Source organism: Megalops cyprinoides, chromosome 15 (assembly GCF_013368585.1).
Source record: "Megalops cyprinoides isolate fMegCyp1 chromosome 15, fMegCyp1.pri, whole genome shotgun sequence".
Lineage (NCBI taxonomy): Eukaryota > Metazoa > Chordata > Actinopteri > Elopiformes > Megalopidae > Megalops > Megalops cyprinoides.
Window position 1 is genome coordinate 18,620,628 of NC_050597.1, and position 13,482 is coordinate 18,634,109.

General features: G+C 44.4%; 1 protein-coding gene across 1 annotated transcript in view; it reads left to right on the top strand.

The window, feature by feature from the left end:
• The window catches only part of LOC118789995 (adhesion G protein-coupled receptor A3), a 105,228-nt gene that overhangs the window by 42,857 nt on the left and 48,889 nt on the right, over nucleotides 1-13,482 (top strand). Inside the window, exons 9-12 of the mRNA XM_036546777.1 lie at nucleotides 571-769; nucleotides 1,157-1,306; nucleotides 2,233-2,394; nucleotides 3,202-3,426. Of these exons, the coding sequence (XP_036402670.1) occupies nucleotides 571-769; nucleotides 1,157-1,306; nucleotides 2,233-2,394; nucleotides 3,202-3,426 (736 nt within the window). The remainder of the gene's footprint in view (nucleotides 1-570; nucleotides 770-1,156; nucleotides 1,307-2,232; nucleotides 2,395-3,201; nucleotides 3,427-13,482) is intronic.

Genomic DNA, 13,482 nt, shown 5'->3' on the forward strand with positions numbered 1-13,482 from the left:
CTTTGTTTTTGCAGAGTCATAATGGTGTGTTTTTTGGTTGCGGAAAATTAGCGCTGTTTATTAGTAAGTAGCACATGCTGAAACTGAAAGAGGCAAAGGCTTTAGTGATGGGGACAGAAAGAAGACTGGTTGCACTGATGGGCCTTAATGGCCTCACGGCTTGTCAAATGTGCTGTCTTCATTTCTGCTTTTATAGTTTCTTCTTCTGTCTCTTCTTTGACAGTAGTAAGACACCGCACTTCACATGACACGCTCCCACTGTGTGTGTTTAACGGGGCCTTGCTTTCAGGTATTTACAAGTCGGTGTGTTGCATTCTGATGGATTCCGCCCTGCAGATTACCCCATATGAGTGCTTTTGATAAGTCAGTCACAGCAACGCTACCGCAGGAAGTGAGAATGACATTAGTTAGGAATGATGGTATATTAGAGAGACCTGCTTTGACTTCCTTCCTCTTCAGTGCGGTGTGCAGCGCTGTCTGTAATGAAACAGACTCAGGTGATGTCACTGTGATTGGTAGTGCCTGTAAGGGACCAGGGAGCAGGATGACATCACTCACTGTGCGGTACAGGTGGCCGAGGACATTGGCAGGAATCCTGGCCTTCCTGCCCTGCATGCCGCAGCCTTTCGGCACCGCCTCACATCCCTCTGGCCCGCGGGAGAAGAAAGCATGGCGACGGTGTGACAGGGCAGGCCGCTGGGCGGAGGAAGACTACACCCAGTGTCCTTACGCTAGTGAGGTGACCCGTGCCCTCCATCAGCTCAGTCAGGTACAGCAGGCTTAAGTCCTTTATCCTGCTTCTTACTATACTGCTAATTGTTAATCAAACATTACATTACATTTTTACATGTTACCCATTTATACAGGTTGATATTTACTGAGGCAATTCTGGGTTAAGTAAATTGCCCTAGGGTACAACAGCAGTGCAAACCATGACTTTCCCATACATGTACTCCTTTGTTCAGATACTCTTTCATGTTTGTACTCTCATTATATTTGTAATCATCCCTTCGGGTGTGTTGTTAGGTTACGCATTTTTCCATGAAAGAAGCTAGTTGAGAAAGATGCTAACGCTTGAATTGCGAGGGATTGTCACTGCTTATCACATGCTGTCTTGCTATGGACCTAGTAAAGCGGAGACTCTCATCCCTTTCAGACGGCGGTAAACGCCACCAACGCTCAGACGCTGGCGCAGCAGCTCTCGGCCTTCACCAGCAGGGCGGCGCACTTTGACGACATGATGGACGTCATCTTCGTTACACACATCGTAGAAAAACTCATGCGCTTCGTGGACCAGATCCGAGATGTACGGTATTTCACTTCACTTTTCAGTTACAGACTTAATGTGGCTTTTAGTTCAAGCTGCGCTTAACGGCCGCCTGCACACGATGGGTAGTTAGCCAGTCAAACTTGACTCAGAGCGTCTGGCTTCTGGTGATCATTTCCAAAGCTGCCAGAAGAGCACCAATATGGTAACGTGCAATTTAGGGAAACTGTGCATATTGTCAGCTGTTATTTTTGGTTTGGCAGCATTTGCCCCTGTGTGCATCAGGCATTTTTAGAATTCTAAAAGCCATGTTGACAGAATCTAGAGCAGCGAACATTGAAAAATAACTTAACCAACTTGAGGTTCCGGCTTCCTGCAGAAAATTTTGAAGAGGGAGACATTCACAGGTTCCTACTTAAGGAGACAGTTTACATTAGGAACATGATACAGGGAAAAATGCTTTCTTAACCTGGTGCATTTATGTCTGCTTGTGAGACATTTTTGATATATGATAGGTATATGGTGGAGTGAGGTTCTGGAAAACGAAAGGCAGGAAAAAATATGCTATATATAATTTACAGAATGTGTATATACAATATGTAGAGAGAGAGAGAGAGAATCAAGAAGGTTAGAATGTTGGGCAGATGGATTCTGAGACCAGTGTGAAGTCACTTCAGATACCAAGAAGCTTGGAGTAGCATTTACACTTATTAAGAGCTGCCTCATATCTTGTGGAAAAAAAGAAACAGTGACATTGATGTAAATATTTTACCCATCCTCTGAAGGAAGTAATTACTTCCTGTTGAAAGCATATCTAAATTAAATCTTAATGTAAAAAAACTGAGATGGTGATTTCTCTGAGTGTAATTACAAGCTGGGGAGGGGCTCGGGGGTGGGGGGGACGGGGGGGGCTGCTGGGGGCTGCTGCCGGTGGAAACGGTGACGGTCTGTTCGCACTGTTGCAGCTGGGGGACTATGTATCGGACATCGCCAGCAACATGATGCAGGTGGAGGAGCACATACTGTGGATGGCGCAGAACGAGGCCAGGGCGTGTACCCGGATCGTTCAGTGCGTGGAGCGCATTGCCGACCTGGCCCTCACCAGCCACACGCAGGTCATCTCCAAGGTACCTCTCGCTCACATTATCCTTTACCATCCACCCCTCCCCATTTCTACCCTTTAACATGTACATCGCCCCACCCCCCACCTCCCCCCGGTCTGTTAACATGCATACGCCCCTCTCTCTGCCCTTTAAAATGTACATTTCAGTGGAGCTTGAAATGAATATACATTTTTCAGGAAAAAAAGTAGATAAATGTTTGAAAAAGAACTTTAGGGAACGTTGGATGTACCAAGTGCATGTAAAGCTGGCAGTGCTTGGCATGTCCAACCAAACATGTTCCATGGGTTTTATAAAAGGATAATCCTAGATGCCTATAACCTGTAACTGGCATCGATGACCATGGGAGAAGGTTGGGGGAGGTAGAAGCCTCGGCTTCTGTTCTAATGCAAATCGTTCAAAATCATCTTATCATTTAATCAAGTTTAACTCTCCATGAGATGCATTTTCCCCTGTCGTCTGTCTCTGGTGTGTTCCCAGCTCTGAATGAGAGTTCTGTTCTGCTGTTGTGTTGTTGTTTCTGTCATTGTTTTAATCAGTGAAGGGCAGCTTTCTCTCGCGGCCCTGAACAATGAGGAGTAATGTTTGTTCAGCCAGCAATTAGCAAAAAACAAACTGGGCCATTTAGAGGAAGGGATTTTTTTTCTCCTGTCTGAATGGGAATGAGAGGGAGGTGCTCTCTACATTGAGACTCAATATGTTCAGGAAAGCAAAGTTTTTTTCATTTTCAAAGAAATATTTTTTTTCTTTCATTTTTTGCTGATGGTGAGAATGCTGTATGTGACCATGTCTCCTGGTGCTGTTTCCCGTCAGGTTTCTCCAAACATTGCCCTGGAGGCCTTCATGATTAAGCCGTCTAGTTTTACCGGCCTGTCCTGTACGGCGGTCCAGCGGGTGCCCCTGACCCCTGAGGGGGACTTGACCCGTGTTGGGGGCATAGGGGGCACAGTGGACGCACATCCCCTTGGGGACTCGCTACTGAATTTCAAATGCAGCACAGCCAACACGAGCAGCTCTCTGGCAGGCCTTTCCGGAAAGGTAAGGGTTAACCGGGGGGTGACGCCTCAACAGGAAGGGAATTGCTTGTGACGAGGGGAAAGGAACAGTTTTCTGTAGATGACCTTTGAACACCTACACAGACGTTGTGCCCATAATTTCCCCATTAGATTTCAAGGCATTAGCATGAAACAGTCACAAACTCACAGAACCTCAATGAATTATATTTTTGGGGTTTGTTTTTTTTCTTACTTCCCAGCTAATCAATCCTTCTTCCTCCTTAAAGGTTTGTGTTTTTACATCCTGTTGTTACCAATGTGTACATTTACAAAACAGTGCCTCGATCTTAGGGCTCAGCACCAGTTGAGAGGATGTACATTTTCACACAGAAACTCTCAAAGCTGCAGGGTTTCTCTTCAAAACACATTTGATGACAGGAGTTAGCTTGTTATGAATTAAACCTGTTACTGGTATGTGCAGGTATGGCACATGGCTTCTGTCACAGACTCCAAATGAATCCAAATTATGAAAACACTTTTGTGTTGTCTTGGTCTACACATTTTCATTTATTAATACTCATTCTTACTCATTAATTCATTCACTCATGTGTCCATGCTCTTTATTTACTAGGCACCCCAAATAAAGTTTTAGGCAAGACGGAAACACACATTATACATGTATATCATGCAATATTATTTGAAAGTCCTTTGTTCCTGCCTCATTTTCTGCACTAATTTGTGATTCTTTTTGCAGTTGTGAAATGGTCAGTGGAAACTTGAGAGAACTTACGTTGGGTGAAAGTGGTATGTGTGTGTGTGTGTGTGTGTGTGTGTGTGTGTGTGTGTGTGTGCATGTGTATGTGCCTGTATGTGTGTGTGTGCATGTGTGTATGTGTGGTTGTGTGAGCAAGTGTGAGTCTTGGGATGTGTCCAGGGGTGGGGGTGTGAGGGTGTGTGCAGAGAGCTGTGAAAGTGGGTGTATCAGAGTCCAGTGAATGTGTTGGGTGTCTCAGCTGTGATTGATGCAGTGGCCTTGTATCCCCGTCGCCGTAAATATCCCTCTCCCTGCCCTGAATGACGAATGTCACAGACAGACACCCTGCGTATGCAGAGAGGAGCAGCACTTGGGGGCCCTTGGCATTGAGGTGGCGGTGCTGTGCTGCATTATGTATGCCCTCTGACTGTGCAGTCAAGTGTGCACATTGTTGGTTCAGTCTGTGTTTGTTTGAGTAGACAGGCTGGAGCAAAACGAGGCCTAGCTAAGTAGCAAAGAAGCTAAGAAGTCAATTAGCCGATCTCGAGGGAAACAATGCCATGACTCAGGCTTGGTTTGCCGGGCTGGCGTGAAACAATGCCATTCTCTGTGATTCACTGGCATAGCTGTCCAAAAGTGATGACATGCTCTGGGCTTCAGCAGCATGGCTGTCCAAAAGTGATGACATGCTCTGGGCTCAACCGGCTAGGCTACAGCATTGACATACATTTAACTGGACTGGCAAGCATGCTCCTGGACTGCGGCCACTCCAATATGGCATCTTGCACCCCAAAAACCGTTCATGTGTATAGGCTGTTATTACAAAAAAATTTACAATGAAAGTAATAGTCAAATGTCAATATTGTGGGGCTCCATCAAAGATAATGGATCCAAGGATATGTTCTTGTGGCTTGATATTTCTAGCACAACATGACAATAGCAAAAACACATTTGTAACAGTCCGGTCACCCAGTGCACTAGTGTCTGATTTGATAAAACAAACAATATCAACACATAGCTTTCACCTGAAATGCATGATAGAATGGCTGGATAGATAGCTAGCTAGCTTGCCATGTGGCTAGCTAGATGGCAAGCAAAGCACATAAGTAAGGTTTGTAGCTAGGTTACTAGCAAGTCAGCTAGACACATAGCTAGCTAGCCAAGTATGAGCTAGTTTTCGTTTACAATTTAAGAAGCTGACCTTAAAATGTTAACAAACAATTTTACTGGTGTATAACAGAATGAAAGAAGCACACAATTCTATTAAGTGATATGGATAACATTGGAAATGCTTCCTGCTTTAGCACAGCGTGCTCATGTTGGACAACAGACTAATCAGAAACTAGTGTGCTTGATCAACTCACCATTGCTTGTGACAAGCATGCTTTTACTATTATAGTGCTGTCCTAAATATATGAAACCTAAGGAACATGTTCTTCTGCCCTTGATCTTCAACATGGCTCCAGGAACATTTTCATTTGACTGGTACTTTTGTTGTAAAAGCGTGCAGTTTCCCAGTGTTAGCCTATAGATAAGCATGCTTTTTGGGCACAGAATGCCATATTACTGTGGCAGTTGTCGGGTAACAGGCCTGAACCAATAGCTGCCATTCTGCTTAAATGTAAATTTCAGTAGACTACAGTGAAACACCGGCATTCTCTGAACTCAGCTGGCCAGGCTGGAGTGAGATTATGACGTGTTGTGGGCTTGATTGACCCAACTCGCGCTCTGGGCTCGATTGGACAGGCTAACAGCGTAGCGATGGGGGCTAATGCGATGGCATTCCATGGCTCTGGGAATTTGGCAGTGCTACAGGGAAGCAGCGCTCAGCCCCTCTTGCAGCACTAGCGGGCGCAGAGGTACAGAACGGCAGTGCTCTCACTCTAACTAGCTCTGTTTAAAGCTTGGCACTGGCCTCGCTTGGGACTGCTGCCGTGGCACAGCATTATGAAAGGCCTCTCCAATTATTGCCGATCTGGCATCGTTTCACAGGCCTTGTTTAGGATTACTGCAACAGTCGATCTGGCATCATTTCACAGGCCTTGTTTAGTATTTTTCCACTCCAGTAATCAACCTAAATTGGCATTTCTCTTGTAAGCCTCCATTTGTTTTGTATGTATGAATAAATTACAGTTCTGCTGTTTTATTACTGAAAATTGTTTTCTTGGTTTACCAGTGCATGTCAGCCACAACAACAATAACGATAAGCTTGACATACACTCCACAGACATGGCGAGAAACACAGGTCAGCTAATGCTTCATAACATCTGTAAAATAATGTAGTAGTTCTATATTTTTATTGTGATGTCACTGCAGTGATGAACAAACGTGATCTTTGAGCACAGGAAATTTGAGTATTTGAGCATGTTATCATTTGCAAAATTCACTGTGGACAGCCATCCAACTCAGACCACCACCCATTTGATTTAACCTGTCTCAACTATGCCTCTCAGTGGTCTGAGCAGGAAGTGCACCTGGTACCTCAGGCACTCATTCAACTGCTCCAGTGACCTCATTTCACCCATGGATTGAAACCAATTAAAAATGCTAGACTGGGACATCATGTTTCACTTTGGTTAAACTGCTAAGACTGTCGGTGTGAGCCTTCTTGGGGTTCAGACAGACCTAGTTCTGATGCATCTCTGCCATGACTTTTATCTCTGAATGTCAGGCAATATATATGTATATGTGTGTGTGCGCTACACATATATGCGCACACACACACAAACACACACACACACACACACACACACACACACACAATTGGGGCAAGAATGAGGGCCTGTGCTGTCTCTACAGCAGACAGAGTGTTGTACACCTGCCCATGGCTGTATATAACTGTTTCACTGTGTCTTTTAATTCTCCAGTTATTCTTCCAGACTAATGCAGGTGCTTCCCTCCTGGAGGGCCACTCATGTTCTGCCTTTTGCTTGGCCTTGGCCCTCTGTGATTCTACAGTATTGTATGCATGTTAAATACACACATAATTATACAGGTTTGGCATAATGTGTTTCTGATATGCTTCATTTCTGTTGATTTGAGGTACAGTCTTAGTTACATGAGGAACATCATTCCATTAAAAGGGCTGGACCCAAAAGACAACTGGTCCTTCTTTCACATTTGTGCAAGGGAGAATTGGTGTATGCATGCTGAGGTGTTCAGAGGCTACTGTCAATAGGCAGGTAGAGCTAAGTGAATTCCCAGTCCTCTAGTTTGCATTTCTGGCAGGAGATGGTGCTAGGCACCTGGGCATTGGCATACAATGGGGCTCAAAGTGATTCAAACAAGACTCTTTAATTCCTGCCCCTGCCGACTGCTAATTTCCTTGTCTTGGGCAAGAACCACCGCAAAGGGTGTGGACATGGTGTCCCATCCCAGTGCTGGCCATGGCAGGAGCCCATAGTAAACGGTGTCATTGCCTCGGCTTTGGGGTAATTGAGATTATATTTATTCTGTTCTCCATTTCCGTAGTCCCCTCTATGCACTTGTGGATGATTGTGGTTGAAATATTGGATATCATAACCTTCTGCCATGCTTGCTTTAAATGGCTCCTTATTGCATCATGAAGCTCAAAGTTTAATTATGATAGTTATATTCCATTTCTTATAATTATCTCCTTCCAGGTCATTTCTGGATCTAGAAACTGTTATTTCTGGCCAGAGGGCAAAAGAGTACAGACTATCTCAAGCCGAAAGCACTACCTTGAGCCAAAACCCTACCAGCATGACCTATTTTACGCTGTATTGCTTGCCCTCAGCAGTAAAGCTTGGGTGTTGACATGCCAGCACTTTCCTACATATTCATTTACGCACACAGAACTGTTTTTTTTTTTTAACAATGGCAGTGTTACATTTATATCAAGCTTCATGCAATTTAAGAGTGCTCAATTATTTCCATTATGAGGACCAATATGCTGTACATCTTTAAACTGAATATGGGGAAATTAGGCAAGACCAGTTAAAATCATTGCAATTGAGCATCATCCAGTGGCATCATAAACTGAATTCAGCACCCAAAAAAACCCTAAACCCTAAACCCAAGGGCCAATTTCACCTTAACCCGCTAAAGAAAAGAGCAGTTCTGGTTCATTCTGGAGGTCATGTAAGTCCCCATGGCCTCTGAAAGAGGGGGACAATTTAAGGTTAATGGCGTATGCGCAAATGTAAATACTAATAACAAATAATAATATTATACATTAATATTTCATAGGCTGTAATACGGCTCAGTGTGGGATGTGGAACTCTCCCAAGCGCGGAAGTGTGCTGAAAATGAAAGGAGCTACTGTTTTTGAGTCTTTTACCTCGGCCGGCTCTCTGAAGCAAGCAGGATTCAGAATCCCTATAGAGCGTGCCTTTATGGAGACAGCAGCTATCAGCCCTGTTCTAAGTACAGTGGGGGCTGCCACCTCTCTCTGGCAAGGGAGAGAGTTATAGAGGCACTGAGAGAGAGAGAGAGAGGGGGGGGGGGGAGGGAGAGGGAGAGAGAGCCCTCAGGGAGATCTTTCAATTTCTGTCAGAGCGAGGATGGAGGAGATTGGGGCTTTTGTACAGGAACACATTGCCCGGCGGGGTCTTTGTGTGGGAGATGCTGTGGCATCGTCTTTTGTGCCCTTGGCCCGGAAAGGATTCATGTCTGAAGCAAAATTCTTATGCAGGGTGTTGGAATTCAATGCACTCTGTGGTCTTTGGGGGGCGTGCAACTGGTGGAATACACACACTAGATCAATTGATTCCTGTTATGCCATGTGATTTTATACTATTAATCTGCTGTGCTGATGTTGCTGTGTGGAGTGCAGTCTGCTAGTAACTAATTCCCATGTACTCTTGCTCACTGGTACTTCACATTTTGGGGATTACAAATTCTGTGTGAGAATATAATTGAATTGTACTAGGGTGTTTTTTTATTGCCGGACTGTGTGAATGTATTTCACTTACAGTGAAGATGACAAGTTTAGTATGTCCTGCTTTATGGCTGACCTGTGATTATGCTATGACATAATTCATGATCAGCCTGTTTCAATCCGCTGTTAACGTTCTGTGAGCACTTAATTATAAGTCGCGTCACTTGAACCGCAATGGCATCTGTGCCCATTCCAGTCCACAAAAACAGGGGGAAAAGGATGCAAAGAAATGACTGTCTCCTTCACTTCTTGCTTACAAACCCCAGACTTCCTCTGTGGACCATATAGACCCCATGCTGCTGTGCTGTTTTGTGAGGGTTCACCCGGCAGCATCTCCTGGAAACACTGCTCAGCATAGCCACTCAGCAACCCAGCAGATTCACAGTTTCCCTCCATCTCATCACTTCAGCCATTTCATTTCTGCCTCCTGCTCTCTCTGTCCTTCCCTCTCCCTCTCTCCTCACACTTATGAGCTCCATCCATCCAGATACATACAAATATGGGCTTTTGAATTCAGTGCTCATTAATACTTCCGAACAGGGGGGAGGAAATTTCTTAATTGCCTCACAGTTTGTGTGTTTGTGCACCATCTGTGATTGTCGTAGCTCCTTTAATTAGAATCCCTAAATTAACAAGATCAGAATGTCAGGGGCCTGTGGAGGATCATGGCTCAGCATTAGGGCCAGAATTACAGTAATATGACTTCCTGTACAAGGGCTGCTGTTTTAGAGATTAAGCTTCTGTGATTGTTACTGTTTCCACTCTTGGCATAATTAATGCTTTTATGGTCTCTGTGTTCCTGCGTGACACAGACCTACTCCTTATCCTACCAGCCATCATGGCTCTATGCACCACTGGGTGCAAAAATGAATCCACTCAAGTACAAGTGTGACATTCACTGCCTTGGACCAGTGACTTATTATCTTATTACTTATTACGTGACTACTCAAAATTGGACACATGCCATAACCCCATATATAGACTGTTATGTTTTCACTGCCAAAACTGTGTTAAAGTGATGGTAGCTTATGGGTATTGTAGTCTCCCACCAAGAATTCAAACACGTGACCCTCAGGACCACTGCTGATTGGCTGAGATTGTCTCGAGGAGGTGGGTTGTAAGGAGTAGGTCAACAGGAAATGGACAGAAGGGGGCACACAAGATTTTTAGACCTTAGAAGACTCTCAGGAGGAGCTCATAACCTCAGTGTCACACAGTCAACAGTCTCTTTAGGGTGGAAAGGTACACCAGGTCAGAGCAGATTGTCCTGACAGAAATGATTGTGCTGTCTGGATCAGACTCTGCTTCAAGCATTTCCGTGAGGGCATGTTCATGAACTGGCTCCTGATGATGAGAAGGGTATTCCCCCCCCCCCCCCCCCCCTTATGTGTACATTGCTCCATAAATGGTGCAGTGACGTTGTCAGAGAGTGCCTTTGGCTCCTCTTCTTGGAGGATGACGACTGAAATCACGCTTGGCCTCCCAGTCTGTGTGTCTTCATCAGAGCAGCACCGTTTTTAAAGCACAGAAGGGATATTGGATGTTTTTAGACCCCCACTTGCTCCTCAGGCTTCTTTTATCATTTTATGAAACATTATGCAACATCCAATATCTCATTTTGATATTGAATCCATACCTTTTAGGATAAATCAATATCCTAAAAGTTGTTTCTTATTTTGCTTGTTTGCTTAGTGTTTGTGTGTGAGTGTGTGTGTGCGAGTGTGCGAGTGTGTGAGTGTGTGGGTGCGTGTGGATGTGCAAGAGAGTATTCAAATGCAGGCATGTGTGTGTTTGTTTGTGCATACTCATGTGTGTAACAGTGTGTGAATGGGAGTGTGTTTTTATTTTCGTGTGTGCATGTTTGTGTGTGTGATTCTAAGATGGTGTAACAGATTTTGACAGTAGTTCAGTGTGCTGTTTATTGCCTTTGACTTGTTTACTGTTCTTTATTCATTAAACGAACAAATACCCTTTTTATCCTTATGCTATAAAGCTCTCAGTAATTAGACCATAAACCAAAAAGACAGCTTATCCTAATTAGTGCTGAATATATCTTATGGTTCTCCAAGGAGACAAAAATGATGAAGACAAATAATTGCTCATAAATTTGGGGAGGAAACTGAGTGGATAGAATGACTCACACACAGATACACACACACACACACACAGTTGAAAGGAACACATTTACCCCTCACCTTCCCCTGAAAGCAGAGCAAAGGGAATCATTTTCAAATGATACTTCCATATGACCATATGTTCCTCCTGACATTATTTTTCATTCATCTCTTGTTTTTTTTTAATCGGTGTGATATCAATAATGGTCTCTACTGTACGTGTGCCGCCTGTGCTCTGCAGAAAGCCAGCTCACTGCAGTAATTACAGAGTCCTGGCTGCTCCGGTGCTGGGCCCGAATGTTAATGTGCTTTCAGCTCCCATACAGAAGCCTGCCTGGGCACTGAGCACCGTCCCCCCACACAGGGGATGGGGGTGATTATGCTCAGTTCTCCATTCCCTACATTTCGGTATGCTGGAATAAAGTAAATGGAGCTCACACTCGGTTCAGACCTTATCGCCTGCCTTCGCAGGGTGGAATCCTCCTTAATTAAATTATCACTTGGCTGCGTGCGCTGTGTTACTCAGCACATATCTCTATAAGGGGACGAAGCCCCTTCAATGGGCATAACCCAATATGGATCACTACCCGTATGAAAGTCTAACATACACTGTAACAGCTGAGCAATACTAAACAAGTGTATGCGTTTTAAAACACCACACATCTGCATCCAGAAAACACCATATTGAAGTCATATTAATGGGGTTATGTGTGTGTTGGAAATGTGTTATATGAAGGAAGTCTTCTCCCAGACAACGCCTTCACCTATATTTGGCTGTGTGTGTGAGTGCGTGCGCGAGGAAATTGAATATTCTCACAAGCCTGGTGGCTTAAAAGCAAAACCATGCAGAGTAGCACCAGCCATAGATGAGCCAGGTTCCGACAGCGCCCTGTAGGTCCGGTGCAGCTGTACTGGAGCAGGCATGCGGGCCGTGACAGAGAGAGAAACACCACCACACAGCTCTTAGTGCACTTTGCACCCTCTTTGAAGTCTGACAAGCAGAGGTAATGAAAGCACATTCCCATACATTTTTCAAGTCCTGAAAGGCAGGAACATTAAAGGTATTTTTAAACGTACAACAACCAAGCACAGGTGCCTTTCAATAAGATTTTTTTTTTTTCCTAAAGAAAGTTTGGAGCTCACAATGTGATGAAGGGGACAGAGATGAGAAGAAATGTTGTTTGCTTTGCTTCAGGATTGATGTGCTTACCTTCTTTTTTAAACTTCAATACATATGTTCACACAGAATTGCCACACGCAGATCCAGTCTCTCCACAGTTTTCACACGTTTTTGTTTTTTCCCAGAATGCTCTAGGACACTGCTCTATGTTCAGACCATTAATGAGGTGTCTGGAGCTGATTGGGTCTCAGAGAGAGTCTGCTTCTGCTCACTTTAATAAGGGTGTCCTGTATGTCTTGGTAGAATCTTTGTCACATCAATCCAGGGGTATTTCATGTAATCTTGACAGCTCATCCCATTCACCGAGGCCTGTGTTTCAGCTGATCCACTCACTATGTTGTAAATCTAAGCATGTGTGATGCTGGCCAGACCAAGATGTTAAGACCCAGGAATGTGCTGTGAGTTACTAGGTCATGACGGGATATCCTTGCTGTAGGATCAAACTTGCCCATGTGAAACTGTGCCCGGACTGTGCCTTTATTACAGAGGACACCTTGTGAAAGTAGTCTTGGTTAATTAGTGATTAACTACTAATGACTGATTCAGTGGTGAGGACATAACTGAGGGGGCCTGGCAGGTCTGCAAAGCCTCCACAGTACCAAGATTGTTTAAGTTGTTCAGGGGGGAAAGAGTGTGTGGTTCTCCACGCATGTGTGTGCATGTCTCTGCATTTCCATGTTACTGTATAGTGATATGATTGTGATTTTTATGCTGGAGAAGCTTCAGCAGGTTATACTGTGTTGCCAGTTTCCATTTTTTGTTGCTGTTGGTTTTTAATATTAAAATGAATCTCACAAATTTTGCCACATTTGGGTGTTTTCATATTCATAACAGCAGTGCAGGTAGATGTCAGTTTGGATAAACCTAATAGGGATGTATGGAATACAGGGAATTGGCTGGTGAGTCCAAGTGGCAGCCTCAGATTCATTTCACTTCTGCCGTTTGTGGCATTAACACCCTGCTCCCACATACTCTTCAGCATGGCCTGTCAAGGCACATTACAGAAGCCAGAAATTAAAACAAGGATGGAGAGTGACACTTAAAGCGAAATTCAGATGTCGGCAGCCTGCTGGTGACGCTTTTTTAAAGATTACATTATCTAGTGGAGCTGGCTAGGGATGTGAGCTCCTCTGTGTCCGGCCTTTACTATC